At 48.9% G+C, this 22890-nt stretch overlaps 1 protein-coding gene across 1 annotated transcript in view; it reads left to right on the forward strand.

Annotated features, from left to right (window-relative positions):
• The window catches only part of LOC142494333 (acrosin-like), an 86823-nt gene that overhangs the window by 8387 nt on the left and 55546 nt on the right, over positions 1–22890 (forward strand). Inside the window, exon 2 of the mRNA XM_075598893.1 lies at positions 11917–12115. Within this exon, the coding sequence (XP_075455008.1) occupies positions 11917–12115 (199 nt within the window). The remainder of the gene's footprint in view (positions 1–11916; positions 12116–22890) is intronic.

Consider the following 22890-nt stretch of genomic DNA (forward strand, 5'->3'; position numbering starts at 1 on the left):
AGCAACTACACGCAGAGATGTACAGCAACTACACGCAGAGATGTACAGCAACTACACGCAGAGATGTACAGCAACTACACGCAGAGATACAGCAACTACACGCAGAGATGTACAGCAACTACACGCCAGAGATGTACAGCACCTACACGCAGAGATGTACAGCAACTACACGCAGAGATGTATCAGCAACTACACGCAGATATACAGCAACTACACGCAGAGATGTACAGCAACTACACGCAGAGATGTACAGCAACTACACGCAGAGATGTACAGCAACTACACGCAGAGATGTACAGCAACTACACGCAGAGATGTACAGCAACTACACGCAGAGATGTACAGCAACTACACGCAGAGATGTACAGCAACTACACGCAGAGATGTACAGCAACTACACGCAGAGATGTACAGCAACTACACGCAGAGATGTACAGCAACTACACGCAGAGATGTACAGCAACTACACGCAGAGATGTACAGCAACTACACGCAGAGATGTACAGCAACTACACGCAGAGATGTACAGCAACTACACGCAGAGATGTACAGCAACTACACGCAGAGATGTACAGCAACTACACGCAGAGATGTACAGCAACTACACGCAGAGATGTACAGCAACTACACGCAGAGATGTACAGCAACTACACGCAGATATACAGCAACTACACGCAGAGATGTACAGCAACTACACGCAGAGATGTACAGCAACTACACGCAGAGATGTACAGCAACTACACGCAGAGATGTACAGCAACTACACGCAGAGATGTATAGCAACTACACGCAGAGATGTACAGCAACTACACGCAGAGATGTACAGCAACTACACGCAGATATACAGCAACTACACGCAGAGATGTATAGCAACTACACGCAGATATACAGCAACTACACGCAGAGATGTACAGCAACTACACGCAGAGATGTACAGCAACTACACGCAGAGATGTACAGCAACTACACGCAGAGATGTACAGCAACTACACGCAGAGATGTACAGCAACTACACGCAGAGATGTACAGCAACTACACGCAGAGATGTACAGCAACTACACGCAGAGATGTACAGCAACTACACGCAGAGATGTACAGCAACTACACGCAGAGATGTATAGCAACTACACGCAGAGATGTACAGCAACTACACGCAGAGATGTATAGCAACTACACGCAGAGATGTACAGCAACTACACGCAGAGATGTACAGCAACTACACGCAGAGATGTACAGCAACTACACGCAGAGATGTACAGCAACTACACGCAGAGATGTACAGCAACTACACCCAGAGATGTACAGCACCTACACGCAGAGATGTATAGCAACTACACGCAGAGATGTATAGCAACTACACGCAGATATACAGCAACTACACGCAGAGATGTACAGCAACTACACGCAGAGATGTACAGCAACTACACACAGAGATGTACAGCAACTACACGCAGAGATGTATAGCAACTACACGCAGAGATGTACAGCAACTACACGCGATATACAGCAACTACACGAGAGATGTACAGCAACTACACGCAGAGATGTACAGCAACTACACGCAGAGATGTACAGCAACTACACGCAGAGATGTACAGCAACTACACGCAGAGATGTACAGCAACTACACGCAGAGATGTACAGCAACTACACGCAGAGATGTACAGCAACTACACGCAGAGATGTACAGCAACTACACGCAGAGATGTACGCAACTACACGCAGAGATGTATAGCAACACGCAGAGATATACAGCAACTACACGCAGAGATGTATAGCCAACTACACGCAGAGATGTACAGCAACTACACGCAGAGATGTACAGCAACTACACGCAGAGATGTATAGCAACTACACGCAGAGATGTACAGCAACTACACGCAGAGATGTATAGCAACTACCGCAGAGATGTACAGCAACTACACGCAGAGATGTACAGCAACTACACGCAGAGATGTATAGCAACTACACGCAGAGATGTACAGCAACTACACGCAGAGATGTACAGCAACTACACGCAGATATACAGCAACTACACGCAGAGATGTATAGCAACTACACGCAGATATACAGCAACTACACGCAGAGATGTACAGCAACTACACGCAGAGATGTACAGCAACTACACGCAGAGATGTACAGCAACTACACGCAGTTACAGCAACTACACGCAGATATACAGCAACTACACACAGAGATGTACAGCAACTACACGCAGAGATGTACAGCAACTACACGCAGAGATGTACAGCAACTACACGCAAAGATGTATAGCAACTACACGCAGAGTGTATAGCAACTACACGCAGATACAGCAACTACACGCAGAGATGTACAGCAACTACACGCAGAGATGTACAGCAACTACACGCAGAGATGTACAGCAACTACACGTAGAGATGTATAGCAACTACACGCAGAGATGTACAGCACTACACGCAGAGATGTACAGCAACTACACGCAGAGATGTACAGCAACTACACGCAGAGATGTACAGCAACTACACGCAGAGATGTATAGCATACTACACGCAGAGATGTAACAGCAACTACCGCAGAGATGTACAGCAACTACACGCAGAGATGTACAGCCAACTACACGCAGAGATGTATAGCAACTACACGCAGAGATGTACAGCAACTACACGCAGAGATGTACAGCAACTACACGCAGAGATGTATAGCAACTACACGCAGAGATGTACAGCAACTACACGCAGAGATGTACAGCAACTACACGCAGATATACAGCAACTACACGCAGAGATGTAAACCATAGCAACTACACGCAGATATACAGCAACTACACGCAGAGATGTACAGCAACTACACGCAGAGATGTACAGCAACTACACGCAGAGATGTATAGCAACTACACGCAGAGATGTACAGCAACTACACGCAGAGATGTACAGCAACTACACGCAGAGATGTACAGCAACTACACGCAGAGATGTACAGCAACTACACGCAGAGATGTACAGCAAACACCCAGAGATGTACAGCACCTACACGCAGATATACAGCAACTACACGCAGAGATGTACAGCAACTACACGCAGAGATGTACAGCAACTACACACAGAGATGTACAGCAACTACACGCAGAGATGTATAGCAACTACACGCAGAGATGTACAGCAACTACACGCAGATATACAGCAACTACACGGAGAGATGTACAGCAACTACACGCAGAGATGTACAGCAACTACACGCAGAGATGTATAGCAACTACACGCAGAGATGTACAGCAACTACACGCAGAGATGTATAGCAACTACACGCAGAGATGTACAGCAACTACACGCAGAGATGTACAGCAACTACACGCAGAGATGTACAGCAACTACACGCAGAGATGTACAGCAACTACACGCAGAGATGTACAGCAACTACACGCAGAGATGTACAGCAACTACACGCAGAGATGTATAGCAACACGCAGAGATATACAGCAAACTACACGCAGAGATGTATAGCAACTACATGCAGAGATGTACAGCAACTACACGCAGAGATGTACAGCAACTACACGCAGAGATGTACAGCAACTACACGCAGAGATGTACAGCAACTACACGCAGAGATGTACAGCAACTACACGCAGAGATGTACAGCAACTACACGCAGAGATGTATAGCAACACGCAGAGATATACAGCAACTACACGCAGAGATGTATAGCAACTACACGCAGAGATGTACAGCAACTACACGCAGAGATGTACAGCAACTACACGCAGAGATGTACAGCAACTACACGCAGAGATGTATAGCAACTACACGCAGAGATGTACAGCAACTACACGCAGAGATGTACAGCAACTACACGCAGAGATGTACAGCAACTACACGCAGAGATGTATAGCAACACGCAGAGATATACAGCAACTACACGCAGAGATGTATAGCAACTACACGCAGAGATGTACAGCAACTACACGCAGAGATGTAAAGCAACTACACGCAGAGATGTACAGCAACTACACACAGAGATGTACAGCAACTACACGCAGAGATGTATAGCAACACGCAGAGATATACAGCAACTACACGCAGAGATGTATAGCAACTACACGCAGAGATGTACAGCAACTACACGCAGAGATGTACAGCAACTACACGCAGAGATGTACAGCAACTACACACAGAGATGTACAGCAACTACACGCAGAGATGTATAGCAACTACACACAGAGATGTACAGCAACTACACGCAGAGATGTATAGCAACTACACGCAGAGATGTACAGCAACTACACGCAGAGATGTACAGCAACTACACGCAGAGATGTACAGCAACTACACGCAGAGATGTACAGCAACTACACGCAGAGATGTACAGCAACTACACGCAGAGATGTACAGCAACTACACGCAGAGATGTACAGCAACTACACGCAGATATACAGCAACTACACGCAGAGATGTATAGCAACTACACGCAGATATACAGCAACTACACGCAGAGATGTACAGCAACTACACGCAGAGATGTACAGCAACTACACGCAGAGATGTACAGCAACTACACGCAGAGATGTATAGCAACTACACGCAGAGATGTACAGCAACTACACGCAGAGATGTACAGCAACTACACGCAGATATACAGCAACTACACGCAGAGATGTATAGCAACTACACGCAGATATACAGCAACTACACGCAGAGATGTACAGCAACTACACGCAGAGATGTACAGCAACTACACGCAGAGATGTACAGCAACTACACGCAGAGATGTACAGCAACTACACGCAGAGATGTACAGCAACTACACGCAGAGATGTACAGCAACTACACGCAGAGATGTACAGCAACTACACGCAGAGATGTACAGCAACTACACGCAGAGATGTACAGCAACTACACGCAGAGATGTATAGCAACTACACGCAGAGATGTACAGCAACTACACGCAGAGATGTATAGCAACTACACGCAGAGATGTACAGCAACTACACGCAGAGATGTACAGCAACTACACGCAGAGATGTACAGCAACTACACGCAGAGATGTACAGCAACTACACGCAGAGATGTACAGCAACTACACCCAGAGATGTACAGCACCTACACGCAGAGATGTATAGCAACTACACGCAGAGATGTATAGCAACTACACGCAGATATACAGCAACTACACGCAGAGATGTACAGCAACTACACGCAGAGATGTACAGCAACTACACACAGAGATGTACAGCAACTACACGCAGAGATGTATAGCAACTACACGCAGAGATGTACAGCAACTACACGCAGATATACAGCAACTACACGGAGAGATGTACAGCAACTACACGCAGAGATGTACAGCAACTACACGCAGAGATGTACAGCAACTACACGCAGAGATGTACAGCAACTACACGCAGAGATGTACAGCAACTACACGCAGAGATGTACAGCAACTACACGCAGAGATGTACAGCAACTACACGCAGAGATGTACAGCAACTACACGCAGAGATGTACAGCAACTACACGCAGAGATGTATAGCAACACGCAGAGATATACAGCAACTACACGCAGAGATGTATAGCAACTACACGCAGAGATGTACAGCAACTACACGCAGAGATGTACAGCAACTACACGCAGAGATGTATAGCAACTACACGCAGAGATGTACAGCAACTACACGCAGAGATGTATAGCAACTACACGCAGAGATGTACAGCAACTACACGCAGAGATGTACAGCAACTACACGCAGAGATGTATAGCAACTACACGCAGAGATGTACAGCAACTACACGCAGAGATGTACAGCAACTACACGCAGATATACAGCAACTACACGCAGAGATGTATAGCAACTACACGCAGATATACAGCAACTACACGCAGAGATGTACAGCAACTACACGCAGAGATGTACAGCAACTACACGCAGAGATGTACAGCAACTACACGCAGATATACAGCAACTACACGCAGATATACAGCAACTACACACAGAGATGTACAGCAACTACACGCAGAGATGTACAGCAACTACACGCAGAGATGTACAGCAACTACACGCAAAGATGTATAGCAACTACACGCAGAGATGTATAGCAACTACACGCAGATATACAGCAACTACACGCAGAGATGTACAGCAACTACACGCAGAGATGTACAGCAACTACACGCAGAGATGTACAGCAACTACACGTAGAGATGTATAGCAACTACACGCAGAGATGTACAGCAACTACACGCAGAGATGTACAGCAACTACACGCAGAGATGTACAGCAACTACACGCAGAGATGTACAGCAACTACACGCAGAGATGTATAGCATACTACACGCAGAGATGTACAGCAACTACACGCAGAGATGTACAGCAACTACACGCAGAGATGTACAGCAACTACACGCAGAGATGTATAGCAACTACACGCAGAGATGTACAGCAACTACACGCAGAGATGTACAGCAACTACACGCAGAGATGTATAGCAACTACACGCAGAGATGTACAGCAACTACACGCAGAGATGTACAGCAACTACACGCAGATATACAGCAACTACACGCAGAGATGTATAGCAACTACACGCAGATATACAGCAACTACACGCAGAGATGTACAGCAACTACACGCAGAGATGTACAGCAACTACACGCAGAGATGTATAGCAACTACACGCAGAGATGTACAGCAACTACACGCAGAGATGTACAGCAACTACACGCAGAGATGTACAGCAACTACACGCAGAGATGTACAGCAACTACACGCAGAGATGTACAGCAACTACACCCAGAGATGTACAGCACCTACACGCAGATATACAGCAACTACACGCAGAGATGTACAGCAACTACACGCAGAGATGTACAGCAACTACACACAGAGATGTACAGCAACTACACGCAGAGATGTATAGCAACTACACGCAGAGATGTACAGCAACTACACGCAGATATACAGCAACTACACGGAGAGATGTACAGCAACTACACGCAGAGATGTACAGCAACTACACGCAGAGATGTATAGCAACTACACGCAGAGATGTACAGCAACTACACGCAGAGATGTATAGCAACTACACGCAGAGATGTACAGCAACTACACGCAGAGATGTACAGCAACTACACGCAGAGATGTACAGCAACTACACGCAGAGATGTACAGCAACTACACGCAGAGATGTACAGCAACTACACGCAGAGATGTACAGCAACTACACGCAGAGATGTATAGCAACACGCAGAGATATACAGCAACTACACGCAGAGATGTATAGCAACTACATGCAGAGATGTACAGCAACTACACGCAGAGATGTACAGCAACTACACGCAGAGATGTACAGCAACTACACGCAGAGATGTACAGCAACTACACGCAGAGATGTACAGCAACTACACGCAGAGATGTACAGCAACTACACGCAGAGATGTATAGCAACACGCAGAGATATACAGCAACTACACGCAGAGATGTATAGCAACTACACGCAGAGATGTACAGCAACTACACGCAGAGATGTACAGCAACTACACGCAGAGATGTACAGCAACTACACGCAGAGATGTATAGCAACTACACGCAGAGATGTACAGCAACTACACGCAGAGATGTACAGCAACTACACGCAGAGATGTACAGCAACTACACGCAGAGATGTATAGCAACACGCAGAGATATACAGCAACTACACGCAGAGATGTATAGCAACTACACGCAGAGATGTACAGCAACTACACGCAGAGATGTACAGCAACTACACGCAGAGATGTACAGCAACTACACACAGAGATGTACAGCAACTACACGCAGAGATGTATAGCAACACGCAGAGATATACAGCAACTACACGCAGAGATGTATAGCAACTACACGCAGAGATGTACAGCAACTACACGCAGAGATGTACAGCAACTACACGCAGAGATGTACAGCAACTACACACAGAGATGTACAGCAACTACACGCAGAGATGTATAGCAACTACACACAGAGATGTACAGCAACTACACGCAGAGATGTATAGCAACTACACGCAGAGATGTACAGCAACTACACGCAGAGATGTACAGCAACTACACGCAGAGATGTACAGCAACTACACGCAGAGATGTACAGCAACTACACGCAGAGATGTACAGCAACTACACGCAGAGATGTACAGCAACTACACGCAGAGATGTACAGCAACTACACGCAGATATACAGCAACTACACGCAGAGATGTATAGCAACTACACGCAGATATACAGCAACTACACGCAGAGATGTACAGCAACTACACGCAGAGATGTACAGCAACTACACGCAGAGATGTATAGCAACTACACGCAGAGATGTACAGCAACTACACGCAGAGATGTACAGCAACTACACGCTGAGATGTACAGCAACTACACGCAGAGATGTACAGCAACTACACGCAGAGATGTACAGCAACTACACCCAGAGATGTACAGCACCTACACGCAGAGATGTATAGCAACTACACGCAGAGATGTATAGCAACTACACGCAGATATACAGCAACTACACGCAGAGATGTACAGCAACTACACGCAGAGATGTACAGCAACTACACGCAGAGATGTACAGCAACTACACGCAGAGATGTACAGCAACTACACGCAGAGATGTACAGCAACTACACGCAGAGATGTACAGCAACTACACGCAGAGATGTATAGCAACTACACGCAGAGATGTACAGCAACTACACGCAGAGATGTACAGCAACTACACGCAGAGATGTACAGCAACTACACGCAGAGATGTACAGCAACTACACGCAGAGATGTACAGCAACTACACGCAGAGATGTATAGCATACTACACGCAGAGATGTACAGCAACTACACGCAGAGATGTACAGCAACTACACGCAGAGATGTACAGCAACTACACGCAGAGATGTATAGCAACTACACGCAGAGATGTACAGCAACTACACGCAGAGATGTACAGCAACTACACGCAGAGATGTACAGCAACTACACGCAGATATACAGCAACTACACGCAGATATACAGCAACTACACGCAGAGATGTACAGCAACTACACGCAGAGATGTACAGCAACTACACGCAGATATACAGCAACTACACGCAGAGATGTATAGCAACTACACGCAGATATACAGCAACTACACGCAGAGATGTACAGCAACTACACGCAGAGATGTACAGCAACTACACGCAGAGATGTATAGCAACTACACGCAGAGATGTACAGCAACTACAAGCAGAGATGTACAGCAACTACACGCAGAGATGTACAGCAACTACACGCAGAGATGTACAGCAACTACACGCAGAGATGTACAGCAACTACACGCAGAGATGTACAGCAACTACACGCAGAGATGTACAGCAACTACACCCAGAGATGTACAGCAACTACACGCAGATATACAGCAACTACACGCAGAGATGTATAGCAACTACACGCAGAGATGTACAGCAACTACACGCAGATATACAGCAACTACACGGAGAGATGTACAGCAACTACACGCAGAGATGTACAGCAACTACACGCAGAGATGTACAGCAACTACACGCAGAGATGTACAGCAACTACACGCAGAGATGTACAGCAACTACACGCAGAGATGTACAGCAACTACACGCAGAGATGTACAGCAACTACACGCAGAGATGTACAGCAACTACACGCAGAGATGTACAGCAACTACACGCAGAGATGTACAGCAACTACACGCAGAGATGTACAGCAACTACACGCAGAGATGTACAGCAACTACACGCAGAGATGTACAGCAACTACACGCAGAGATGTACAGCAACTACACGCAGAGATGTATAGCAACTACACGCAGAGATGTACAGCAACTACACGCAGAGATGTACAGCAACTACACGCAGAGATGTATAGCAACTACACGCAGAGATGTACAGCAACTACACGCAGAGATGTACAGCAACTACACGCAGAGATGTACAGCAACTACACGCAGAGATGTATAGCAACACGCAGAGATATACAGCAACTACACGCAGAGATGTATAGCAACTACACGCAGAGATGTACAGCAACTACACGCAGAGATGTACAGCAACTACACGCAGAGATGTACAGCAACTACACGCAGAGATGTATAGCAACTACACGCAGAGATGTACAGCAACTACACGCAGAGATGTACAGCAACTACACGCAGAGATGTACAGCAACTACACGCAGAGATGTATAGCAACACGCAGAGATATACAGCAACTACACGCAGAGATGTATAGCAACTACACGCAGAGATGTACAGCAACTACACGCAGAGATGTACAGCAACTACACGCAGAGATGTACAGCAACTACACGCAGAGATGTACAGCAACTACACACAGAGATGTACAGCAACTACACGCAGAGATGTATAGCAACTACACACAGAGATGTACAGCAACTACACGCAGATATACAGCAACTACACGCAGAGATGTACAGCAACTACACGCAGAGATGTATAGCAACTACACGCAGAGATGTACAGCAACTACACGCAGAGATGTACAGCAACTACACGCAGAGATGTACAGCAACTACACGCAGAGATGTACAGCAACTACACGCAGAGATGTACAGCAACTACACGCAGAGATGTATAGCAACTACACGCAGAGATGTACAGCAACTACACGCAGAGATGTATCGCAACTACACGCAGAGATGTATAGCAACTACACGCAGAGATGTACAGCAACTACACGCAGAGATGTACAGCAACTACACGCAGAGATGTACAGCAACTACACACAGAGATGTACAGCAACTACACGCAGAGATGTATAGCAACTACACACAGAGATGTACAGCAACTACACGCAGATATACAGCAACTACACGCAGAGATGTACAGCAACTACACGCAGAGATGTATAGCAACTACACGCAGAGATGTACAGCAACTACACGCAGAGATGTACAGCAACTACACGCAGAGATGTACAGCAACTACACGCAGAGATGTACAGCAACTACACGCAGAGATGTATAGCAACTACACGCAGAGATGTACAGCAACTACACGCAGAGATGTATCGCAACTACACGCAGAGATGTATAGCAACTACACGCAGAGATGTACAGCAACTACACGCAGAGATGTATAGCAACTACACGCAGAGATGTACAGCAACTACACGCAGAGATGTATCGCAACTGCACGCAGAGATGTATAGCAACTACACGCAGAGATGTACAGCAACTACACGCAGAGATGTACAGCAACTACACGCAGAGATGTACAGCAGCTACACGCAGAGATGTACAGCAACTACACGCAGAGATGTATAGCAACTACACACAGAGATGTACAGCAACTACACGCAGATATACAGCAACTACACGCAGAGATGTACAGCAACTACACGCAGAGATGTATAGCAACTACACGCAGAGATGTACAGCAACTACACGCAGAGATGTACAGCAACTACACGCAGAGATGTATAGCAACTACACGCAGAGATGTACAGCAACTACACGCAGAGATGTATCGCAACTACACGCAGAGATGTATAGCAACTACACGCAGAGATGTACAGCAACTACACGCAGAGATGTACAGCAACTACACGCAGAGATGTATAGCAACTACACGCAGAGATGTACAGCAACTACACGCAGAGATGTACAGCAACTACACGCAGAGATGTACAGCAACTACACGCAGAGATGTACAGCAACTACACGCAGAGATGTACAGCAACTACACGCAGAGATGTATAGCAACTGCTCAGTTGTGTGTTATGTTAGAGATTTTATTTCCACACCCAGAGTACCACAAATGTATTTCACACCGAGATGTGGATCTGTTTTAAATAATACTCAGTACCACTACTTTATTTTAAGCTACATTGACCATTGCACCTTAGCACAGCTCCTCCCTCATTCCGACGTGTCCTTGTCTCTCCCGCAGCCTGTGGGAACCGGCCACTGGTGGAGGATGAGCGTGGTTCTCCTGTGGAGGGGGAGGTAGATGCTTCTCCTGGGAACTGGCCCTGGCTAGTCAGCATCCAGTATGCCATGGACCACCGTTATGAGCATCTGTGCGAAGGCTCCATCCTGAACAACCAGTGGGTCCTGACGGCCGCTCACTGCTTCAGGAACCAGGAGAAGTAAGGAACACCCTGTCACTTTGGGGGGTAGGGTGGGTGATAACGGGGAGCCCTGGGCCCTGTGGGATTCTTTACCTGGTTGGGGCCAGCCCTGTAATAAGTGAGAGCAGCTACGCCCTGTAGTGGTCGGTATTGAGACCTGCCTTATAAGTCCGAGTCACACAGTCATATAGTAGATGAGGTTGAAAAGACGTACGTCCATCAAGTTCAACCTGTGCTAAATTTAGACGACAGATACTTTATCCTACTGTATATCCATAATTACAGTATATTGATCCAGAGCAGTGATTTCCAACCTTTTTTGTTTGGAGGAACCCTTGAAGTATTTAGAAAAATGTCGGGGAACCCCTATCTGGCTGACACATATTAGGTTCGACAGGGGTCAGTCACAACATTTCACATCTCACGAGCCACCTCTATTTCCCACCCTCTACCCATGTATTTCTCTCCCATCCATCTCACTAACTCTCCCCCCTCCCGTCTCGCGTGTATTTATCCCTTGCGTCTCACCCTTACTCCCTCTTTTCCTCACTCGCTCCCTCCCGCCCCTCTCTTCTATCACTCCCGCCCCTACCTTCCATCCATTACTCCACTCTCACTCAATCCACCCTACAAAATACATACCAAAAAACCACCCACAGGGGGGGGGGGTCTGTGGTCCATAGGAGGAACCCCTGAGACGGCTTCAAGGAGACCCAGGGTTCCACAGAACCCTGGTTGGGAATCACTGATCCAGAGGAAGGCAAAAACAAAAAACAGTGACCTATCATCCATGTGCATGTGAGTCAGTTCCTGTAATTATTGCAGTGTTGCACTTCCAGGCACATGTTTGGCCTGGGGATGTCTGAAAGGTGCTGGAAGGTCACATGTCTGGTTGATTGGCATGGTTGATTGGGGTTAGATTATTGGCCAATTTCCCTGATATAAAAGGTGGGGATCCGCCTTCTTTTGTTCAGACCCCCAGGCCACCATACCCCAGGGAGAGATTCTTAACAACAGGAGGTCTCCACGTCCACCTGGCCTGTGGGGTAAAGAGCAGCCACTGTATTATTTTCCAGGCAGGGAGAGTTTTACTCAAGAATTGGGCCCCTGAGCTACAGCAGGGTGAGGTATTCCATCACAAAAGGGCGAGGTATTCCATCACAGGAGGGCGAGGTATTCCATCACAGGAGGGTGAGGTATTCCATCACAGGAGGGTGAGGTATTCCGTCACAGGAGGGTGAGGTGTTCCGTCACAGGAGGGTGAGGTGTTCCGTCACAGGAGGGTGAGGTGTTCCGTCACAGGAGGGTGAGGTATTCCATCACAGGAGGGTGAGGTATTCCGTCACAGGAGGGTGAGGTGTTCAGTCACAGGAGGACGAGGTGTTCCGTCACAGGAGGGAGAGGTGTTCCGTCACAGGAAGGAGAGGTATTCCGTCACAGGAGGGCGAGGTATTCCGTCACAGGAGGGAGAGGTATTCCGTCACAGGAGGGTGAGGTATTCCGTCACAGGAGGGTGAGGTATTCCGTCACAGGAAGGAGAGGTATTCCGTCACAGGAGGGTGAGGTATTCCGTCACAGGAGGGTGAGGTATTCCGTCACAGGAAGGAGAGGTATTCCGTCACAGGAGGGCGAGGTATTCCGTCACAGGAGGGAGAGGTATTCCGTCACAGGAGGGAGAGGTGTTCTGTCACAGGAGGGTGAGGTATTCCGTCACAGGAAGGAGAGGTATTCCGTCACAGGAGGGTGAGGTATTCCGTCACAGGAGGGTGAGGTATTCCGTCACAGGAAGGAGAGGTATTCCGTCACAGGAGGGAGAGGTGTTCCGTCACAGGAAGGAGAGGTATTCCGTCACAGGAGGGCGAGGTATTCCGTCACAGGAGGGAGAGGTATTCCGTCACAGGAGGGTGAGGTATTCCGTCACAGGAGGGTGAGGTATTCCGTCACAGGAAGGAGAGGTATTCCGTCACAGGAGGGTGAGGTATTCCGTCACAGGAGGGTGAGGTATTCCGTCACAGGAAGGAGAGGTATTCCGTCACAGGAGGGCGAGGTATTCCGTCACAGGAGGGCGAGGTATTCCGTCACAGGAGGGAGAGGTATTCCGTCACAGGAGGGAGAGGTGTTCTGTCACAGGAGGGTGAGGTGTTCCGTCACAGGAGGGAGAGGTATTCTGTCACAATATGGGGTGAAGGTGAAAAGTTTCTCTATATCCAGACTTCCTGGTGAAGATGCTTAGGAGATGAGCATGGATGGGAGGGCCTGGGCAGCAATAATCTGCATTGGTGTAGGAAGGACTCCTGTTCCAGGGATATGCAAGATCCTGGGAGCGGTTTCCATGTTCTGGTTTAAGTTTGGATCAGACATGTAAGATCAGATAGTAAGATGGCGAAAAATGAGTGCACAGGAGGGCCCCGGGCATGCGGCGGGTTCCGTTCTAAGTGTCTGCTGCAAAGCGAAAATCGCCGGAAAATGGAACCGGCAATTTTCGTTGTGTGCGCATGCGCAAACCAGCAATTCCCCCTTCTGCGCGTGCGCACCCTCGGCAACCTCCTGCGCATGCGCACCCTCGGCAACCTCCTGTCCTGCGCATGCGTGACCTCAGACCTCCCCGTTCTGCGCAGATATGGTGACCCCCTTATCGGTACCGCCGTACCTGTGGATCCCCGAAAAGCCGGGCGCTGAGAAGCGGGGTCTTGCTGTATGCTACAACCTGTCCTGTTGATGCAGGATACTGCTGCTCTTCAATAAAGATCCAGTTAAAAGTTCCTGGGGCCTATTCTATTTTCGTTCTATCGCTCCTCGTCACAGCCGGGCACGGATACCATAAAGCAGCGGTGCGCAAACTGGGGGGGGGGGGGGCATGAGAATTTCTCAGGGGGGCGGCAGTTAGGGGCCCCGCGCTCTTCCCCCCGACATTTAAATTAAATGCCGGGGGAGGCGTGAGGCCTCTGTAACTCACTTACCTGCTCTCTGACGGGTCTTTGCCGACGCGTCAACATGGCAACGCGACGTCAAATGACTGTGACGGTGAAACCAGGCCATCAATAAAGGTATTATTCCTGGCTGGTTATCTCTGAGCCCTGTCTCAGGTTTTAGAGTGTCAGCTCTTCAACCTGTGTATTGTACCTGCAATGAATGTAATTGTATGACAATAAAGAGTTTGTGTTTTACCTTTCCAGGAGCGCTAACCAGTGGGGATTCTCAGGGAGGGACACATTGGTTGTACATGACATGTATGTGTGTTTTATCTTTCCAGGAGCGCTAACCAGGGGGGGTTCTCAGGGAGGGACACATTGGTTGTACATGACATGTATGTGTGTTTTACCTTTCCAGGAGTGCTAACCAGGGGGGAGTCTCAGGGAGGGACACATTGGTTGTACATGACATGTGTGTGTGTTTTATCTTTCCAGGAGCGCTAACCAGGGGGGAGTCTCAGGGAGGGACACATTGGTTGTACATGACATGTGTGTGTGTTTTATCTTTCCAGGAGCGCTAACCAGGGGGGAGTCTCAGGGAGGGACACATTGGTTGTACATGACATGTATGTGTGTTTTACCTTTCCAGGAGCGCTAACCAGGGGGGAGTCTCAGGGAGGGACACATTGGTTGTACATGACATGTATGTGTGTTTTACCTTTCCAGGAGCGCTAACCAGGGGGGGTTCTCAGGGAGGGACACATTGGTTGTACATGACATGTATGTGTGTTTTATCTTTCCAGGAGTGCTAACCAGGGGGGATTCTCAGGCTGTGAGTTTCAGGGGGGACTTTTGCGGTAAAAGTGTTGTCAGATTGTGTCTAGGTAGCCAGGGTCCAGAGTTACTGATCACCCCAAAAAAGTATCCGGAAATCAGGTCATATTCCCGGGGACATATAGACACATCACTCCGGTCAAAATCCTCCCTTGAAAACAGTTATGCGACTCACCACCAGGTTTCCCTGCTTCAGCACAGACCAGAAAAGTAAATGAGGGTATAGGGATTTGCAGTGGTCGACAGATCCCCAAAAAATCTACTCGCTGAACAAAAAAATCTACTCGCCACCTAGTACCACATGTGTGCTGCTTGGGCCAATAGGAGCTCGCCACGATGTTAAATCCACTCGCCCGGGGCGTGCAAATGTATAGGTTTGTCGAACACTGGGGATTTGTATATCCCGGGTACAGTAAAGGTTTCCTAAGTTAGTGAGGGTCCCCCAGTATATGCCCAGGTACCCCAGATTTAGTAAAGTGGTTCTGGTGGGTTTCTCCAACTGTGTACTAAGTTGCGAGAGGCTTCCTCAGGGTTATCCGCTGGGACACTTTTCACCGGCGGCAGGGGTGAAGTGTCAGTCGGTGGCACTGTGAGGGTCATGACCCTAGGATTGGGGATCTTGGGTTTCGACATCCCCTGAAGAAGTGCACACATGCGCATGAAACGCGTTGGGAAGTTATTCTTGTGTTTTAGAGCTGCCTTTTGGTTGCGGAGGACATTGTATAGCAGCTGATCAGGCCGAGAGGGGAGAAGAGAGAGAGGAGCATCGGTATTGGAAACCTCGCAGTGTGTGACGTCACATCCGCCCGGAAGTTCCGCCTTTTGTGCGACTCCCCATCTACCCCCAACACGAGGGAACGCTTGGAGAGGAGCTCCGGTTACCATCTCTAAGGAGCATCGGTGCGATTTCCATCTGTACTGCCTGTATACATCTATTGTCCTGTAAGTAGGGTTTCACTTTTACCCCTCTGGACGTCGGTGCCAATCACTGTACCCTCTGGAACCCAGCATTAGTTGTTGTTAATAAATAGCTTTGTGTTAAGTCTATAGCCTTGCTAGTGTTGTTGTATCTGTGTGTCATGTCTGTTGTGTGTTGTTAGTCTTGTATGCTTTTATGTCAACATTTATTGGCGTACTGCACCATAATTTGTTTCTCTTTTTACTTATTGCACTGATGTATGGTGAGAGTCGCCTGTTCAGCCCTTCACTGTCTGTTCCCCTAAGGACACTTTTGGGATTCTTCACTGAATGGTTGGGATTCTATCTGATTGACATTTATTCAATGGACTTTTTAGGCGCCAGTAATTCTTTCTCTCTATGTTCTGTTGTCTGACTGTACTGTCAGTACTTGCCAGGCTGCCAGTTTTTTATTTATTTTGTTTATTTAAACACACATTTATATTATTATTATTTAGCGCTGTTTTACACCGTCTTTTTTCGCCGATCTTGGGTTTCGGATACTCTGGGCGAAGTGTCCGCGTTGGCTACAGCTGAAGCAGGCATCAGTGCGATCTTCTTCGGCACTGGAGGTGAGAGCTAACCTCCTGGGCGGAGGGGCGATCTGTCGGTAGAGCTTCTGGCGGGTAGCCGCCTCAAACCTCTCCTTGGTGCTTGATGGCTTTCCTGGAGTTGCATCGCTCTCCCCTTTTGAGGGGTCCCTGGATGCCTTTGGGGGCCTGGAACCGCAGGATGGCCTCCTGGTCCTGTATCTGGTCCATTAGGTCCTCAAAGTTGGGAGGATTTGTGGTAGAGATCGTCACAGCAAATACGGGCCACAAGGGGGGGTGTGAGTGACGCTCCTCACAAGAATTTTTGGGTTCTATAGTCATCTAGATAGGTCTTCCGAATGACCTTTATGTTGATCAGGGTCCTCAACATCATCTGTAGTCAACACAGGAAATCGGATTAGTCTTCTCCCTCCTTCTGCTTGAGGGCATAGAACTGTACTAACCACACTTGGATCGTCCTTCAGTCCATAGGCCTTGGTTAGGGCATATATCAGGTCTTTGGCCTCAGCCTCTTCATGAGTCTCGTGATACAGTCGTAAGAGGTCGGAAGCTGGTGGCCGTAGACACTCCCCGATTCTTTGCCTCTTAACCATGTCCGTGCACGTCCACTCGGGCAGAACTTGAACCACATGATCGCGCCATTCTTCAAAAGCCTCTTCCCCCTACGGTGTGGGCCGCAGCCCAGAGGAGGTCTTCAACTTGCGGTAGGGTTGCCCCGGGGCCAGCTTTTCTATCTTGTAAGTCAGTTGCTGCAGGGCTCCTACGAGTAACCGCGGGCCACCTGTACTGTGGGCACTGGGGTGGCTTGCTTCGGACTTCTGACTGCTAGCTTATCTCTGGCTAGAGTTCTCTGAGAAGGAAGCAGGTGAGGACAACCGACATTCGGTCACCCTGGGTAGGGCTCTAAGTGTTTCGGTTCGTGGGCGGCGGTTGGGTTATATGAGTGGACTTCCATCTGGTGGGGCTTTGGGGAGCGATAGAAATTGGGGTGCAGTGTCCGTTGGGACATCCTCTTGGCAGTCAATTAACAATGTACTCAACTGATTGCATGCATTCCATTTGATATCTATGATATTGGCTTTAGCGAACCCTGGTTTCTGTCTCAGGGTGGCGCGCAGGTCAGGCAAGGGCAGGGATACCGGAACCTGGATGATGGGCACCACGTGGCTGGGCGACACTTTGTTTCATAAGGCCCGCTTGTGAACACTGTGACTTGACGGCACGGACCTTTTGCCTTCTGGTTGAATTTATCGTAAATTTAGATTGGGCACCCCAGGTCATGAATCTCAGCAGCGCCTCCAAATGTAGTCCATGTTCCCCTGTACCTGGGAAGGAACTGCCAATGCTGCTATTACCTGTCTGGCAACCAGGAGTAAAACAAAAAAATTTGAGGCGCTTCTAATAGAGGTACAATAAACTGTGAATTATAATGTGAACAATTATTTAAAGTGAACAATTATTTAAAGTGCTCATTAAGTGATAAAAAATAAAAAATGGTGAACTTCGCTGCTCAACCCTCTGTGGAAGAGATCCAGTTCCTCCTGTCATGGAATGGTGGGGAGAAGCTTGTGGGGAGCGCAGGTATCACCACATAGGGGGAAAAAATATATATACTGTATATGGTGTAGTGTGTTTAAACAGATTCAGCAATAAAACAATAAATCACGATTGGGGATCACACTCTCCCAGTGACAGATAGGCGGTGGATACAACAATGCAGACCCAGTCAGTGGATGGAACAGGAATCAGCAGCATATTCCCTCGGTGTGAAAAGATAACACACTTAGTGCAACATTGCATGTACCAGTTAAATGTTTATCCAGGCAATAATCATTGCACTTACATTAGGCACTATGTGCTTAGACACATAACACAATCGACGCGCAGCTCTTTCGTGCCACCAGCCCTGCTCCCGAGATGGCGTCGCGTCACTTCCGGTCGCTCCGTGACGTCACTTCCGGTCGCGATCGATCACAGTGATGAAATCACCGGGTGGCAGGAAAGATGATGGATGACGTCTCAGGCTGCTGCAGGTTCAACTCTACGCGTTTCGCTGACGAAGCTGCCAAGCTTTGAGACGCGACGCCATCTCGGGAGCAGGGCTGGTGGCACGAAAGAGCTGCGCATCGATTGTGTTATGTGTCTAAGCACATAGTGCCTAATGTAAGTGCAATAATTATTGCCTGGATAAACATTTAACTGCTACATGCAATGTTGCACTAAGTGTGTTATCTTTTCACACCGAGGGAATATGCTGCTCATTCCTGTTATCATCCACTGACTGGGTCTGCATTGTTGTATCCACCGCCTATCTTTCACTGGGAGAGTGTGATCCCCAATCGTGATTTACTTTCTTATTGCTGAATCTGTTTAAACACACTACACTATATATATTTTTTCCCCCTATGTGGCAACCAGGAGGCCTGAGCCTCTGCCACTGGGAGCCTGGGGTGATTCTGATTTGGCTTGGCGCAGCGCCTCCACCTTCAAGTGATCCCACGTGGTGGGATAAGCCCCTTACAGGAACAATACCAATAACACACACACTCAGGTATATAATCACAACCTGTACTGAGCATGCAGCAAGCAGTACCCTGTACCACACAGTAAAATAGGCCCAACCCAATACCACCCCTGAGTGTCCCCAAAGTACCTAGGGTGCTTGGCACCAATACTCTGATGTCTGTTACCCCGAATGTCAGGGCCCACCAAAAAGTGTGGAGATATTGCACTAACACTTCAAGGGATAGCACATAGATAGGTACCTGCCCGGGGCTCCAGCACCCGGGTAATGCGAATGAACAAAGGGATCCAACGTTGTCGTCGTCCGCGATGTCATCCGCCTCTGCGTGTGGGTGAATGCCGGCATGGATAATATCACCTGAGTCTCTTGCAACTGAGGTGATCTGGTCCCAGACCACAGGCCGCACTCACCGCGTGGCGTCTTCACAGTGTCCCTGACACTAGACAGTAAAATGGGGAAGTGTCCCTAACTAAGGGGGCTTTCCCTGAAGTAACTACAAGCTATGATGAGCCGGGGCCTAGCTGGGGGATATACTAGGCCTAGTCTCAGAGCCACTGGCTCTGAGACACTACCTGCCTGATCCAGCTCCCTGGCATGGGGGATTCTGGGAACCCTATTGGCTGCTGTGGGCCATGTCTTGTGCAGCACCTGAGGCTGCTGGGACTTGCAGTTCCCTTGTGGAGCTCTTGGGTGTAATGGCCGGTGCTGGGAGCCTGATGCGCATGCGCGGGGTGAAGCAAGATGGCCGCCGCACTTACAAGCCTACTGCGCATGCGCGAACTGGTACTGCGCATGCGCGGCACAAAATAAGAGCATCGGTGACCCGCACGGCTGCTCCCAGCACAAACCACCTCTGTAGCCTAACAGCCGTCCCCCTGACGCATCCCGGAGGTAAGAGGGGGACCTGACTACATCTGGTTTACAGTGTGTGAGGGATATGGCTAGTGGGAATACAAGTATATAGTCCCATGCTACCCCACAGAGCCCAAAAGACTTATACAAAGTAAAAAGCGTAAAGTATATTTTTATTAAACTGAGATGTTTGTAAATGCATTATACTTATAAGCTGGGGCTTTCAAAGAGGATACTCTGAGGGGGGCTAGTGGGCTACAGTTTGTAGTGGCACCGAGTCTGCCCTACAGTGGCGGCCGCCCTTAGTCTACAGCGGCCGCCTCCGCGGTTATTTTAAAAATGCGTTCAGACGCTGGCTTTTTTTTTTTCTCTAGGGCCGCAGGCGCTTCCTTTGTTCAGCGCCATTAGCGCTGATTGGAGAAACGGCCGCGCGCGGCCGCAAGATTTGGCTGGCGCGCGCCCAATTCCGGCGAGGAAAAAAAAAAGCTGAGGAAAAAAGCGGTTAAGCTTTAGATTAGGCCTGGCCGCCGCAGTAGGTCCATAATTCAAAGTCACAGATGCTGCTAGAGGAGTTAAAGCTATTTGGGCAGCATGGTTAGGTTGAGTACCCTCGTCCGGGAAAAAATGCCAGCCATCGCGGCCAGCATTTTGTAAGGAATCCATTTCTGGCTCCCTCTTGCAATCATTAGCACCTGTGCTAGCTTTCACTGCAGCCTTGGTCCTGTGCTCTGTCATTGGAGGATTCTCACACACCTCACTCCTGCTATTGGCCCGTCACCCTTTATATTCTGCTCTCCCCACACTGCTTCACTGCCGAGCATAGTCCTACCCTGCATGTCACTGTGTTCTGCCACAAGCCCCCTGGCTTGTCCTGTTCCTGGTTCCCGTTCCAGTGTTTCCTGAGACCTGCTGCTATTCTCCTTTCAGCAGAGGTCTGTTCCTGGTTCCCGTTCCTGGTTCCGGAGACCTGCTGCCTTTTCCCCTAGCAGAGGTCTGCCTTTGTACCCTGAAGCCTGCTGCGCTCTCTCCCTCGCTGAGGCCTGTTTGGACTTCTGTGCTGAAGCGCTGGTTTGCCAGTGCTGCCCTGCTGTGTGCCTTCCGGTCTGCCATCTCCCTTTGCTGCGACCGGTACCATGGGCCGTTCCCACTCCTCGCGCAGAGGTCTCTCCCGCGCTGTTGCTCCTGCGCTGAAGCGGAGCTCACATGATTTCCTGTTGCCGAAACCCTGCCTGAATTCCGACTATGCTGCCTTCTCCAAACCTGACCCAGCTTTGTTTGACTATGAAGTCCGCACTCCGGATCAGGCTACGCGGACTAAGTTCGGTGACTATGTAACCCCACCTCAGCCACGCGGTCCGGTCCCGGTTTGTGGCGAGCACGTCCGTGACACATTTGCCTTCCCAGACTTGGAGGCACCTAACCCAGGGGGTGGCTTCTGAATAACAAGTGGCTAGGGTGGCAAACTCACGCCTGCCCTCGTTGGATTCAGAAGAACCGCTTGCCCAGCTTTGGAAGACTGGCAGCCCTCTGATTGGCTGGTTCCCAGGCTCGGTTTGGTTGTTGTATGAATTAAATACAATAAGAAACCGAGCAGCCAATCCGGACCTCAGATTCTAAGCGCCAAGACAGCCGCGGCAAATTTGAACTCACCAAAAGGTGCTCCACTTTTCGGGGCCAAGTTCTGAAAAGAGAACATAGCGGCCATGGCTGGAACTACTGCTGCGCCGGCCTTTATTCTAGGAGAGGGCGCTCACCGGGATAATGGTGAAGGGCCGAGTCTTGGGAATGCGGGAGGTGTAGTCCCTGTGGCTACTGGACTCGCTAACCCTGGACTCACAGCACTTCTTGCCTCATGGGGAGAGATGGCTAGAGCAGATGAGAGGCCAAGTGTCCCCTCACTCCCATATGATCAATGGGGAACAAGCTGTCCCCCAAGTGGACCACCACAGTTTCAACAAGTTTGTTTGTGACACCGATAAAATCGATGGTTTTCTCATGGTTTTTGAAACACACGGTCTGAGATCCCGGTGCCAGATGGGACTGGGTGCTGAGAATGCACCCCTTGTTGTCTGGGGCGGCCAAAGAAACGCTACAGGGTATCCCAGGAGAAGACCGGGTTGATTACCAACATGTAAAAGCGTTGCTGCTGTTGCAGTATGCCCT

The sequence above is a fragment of the Ascaphus truei genome, chromosome 5 (genome assembly GCF_040206685.1).
Source record: "Ascaphus truei isolate aAscTru1 chromosome 5, aAscTru1.hap1, whole genome shotgun sequence".
NCBI lineage: Eukaryota > Metazoa > Chordata > Amphibia > Anura > Ascaphidae > Ascaphus > Ascaphus truei.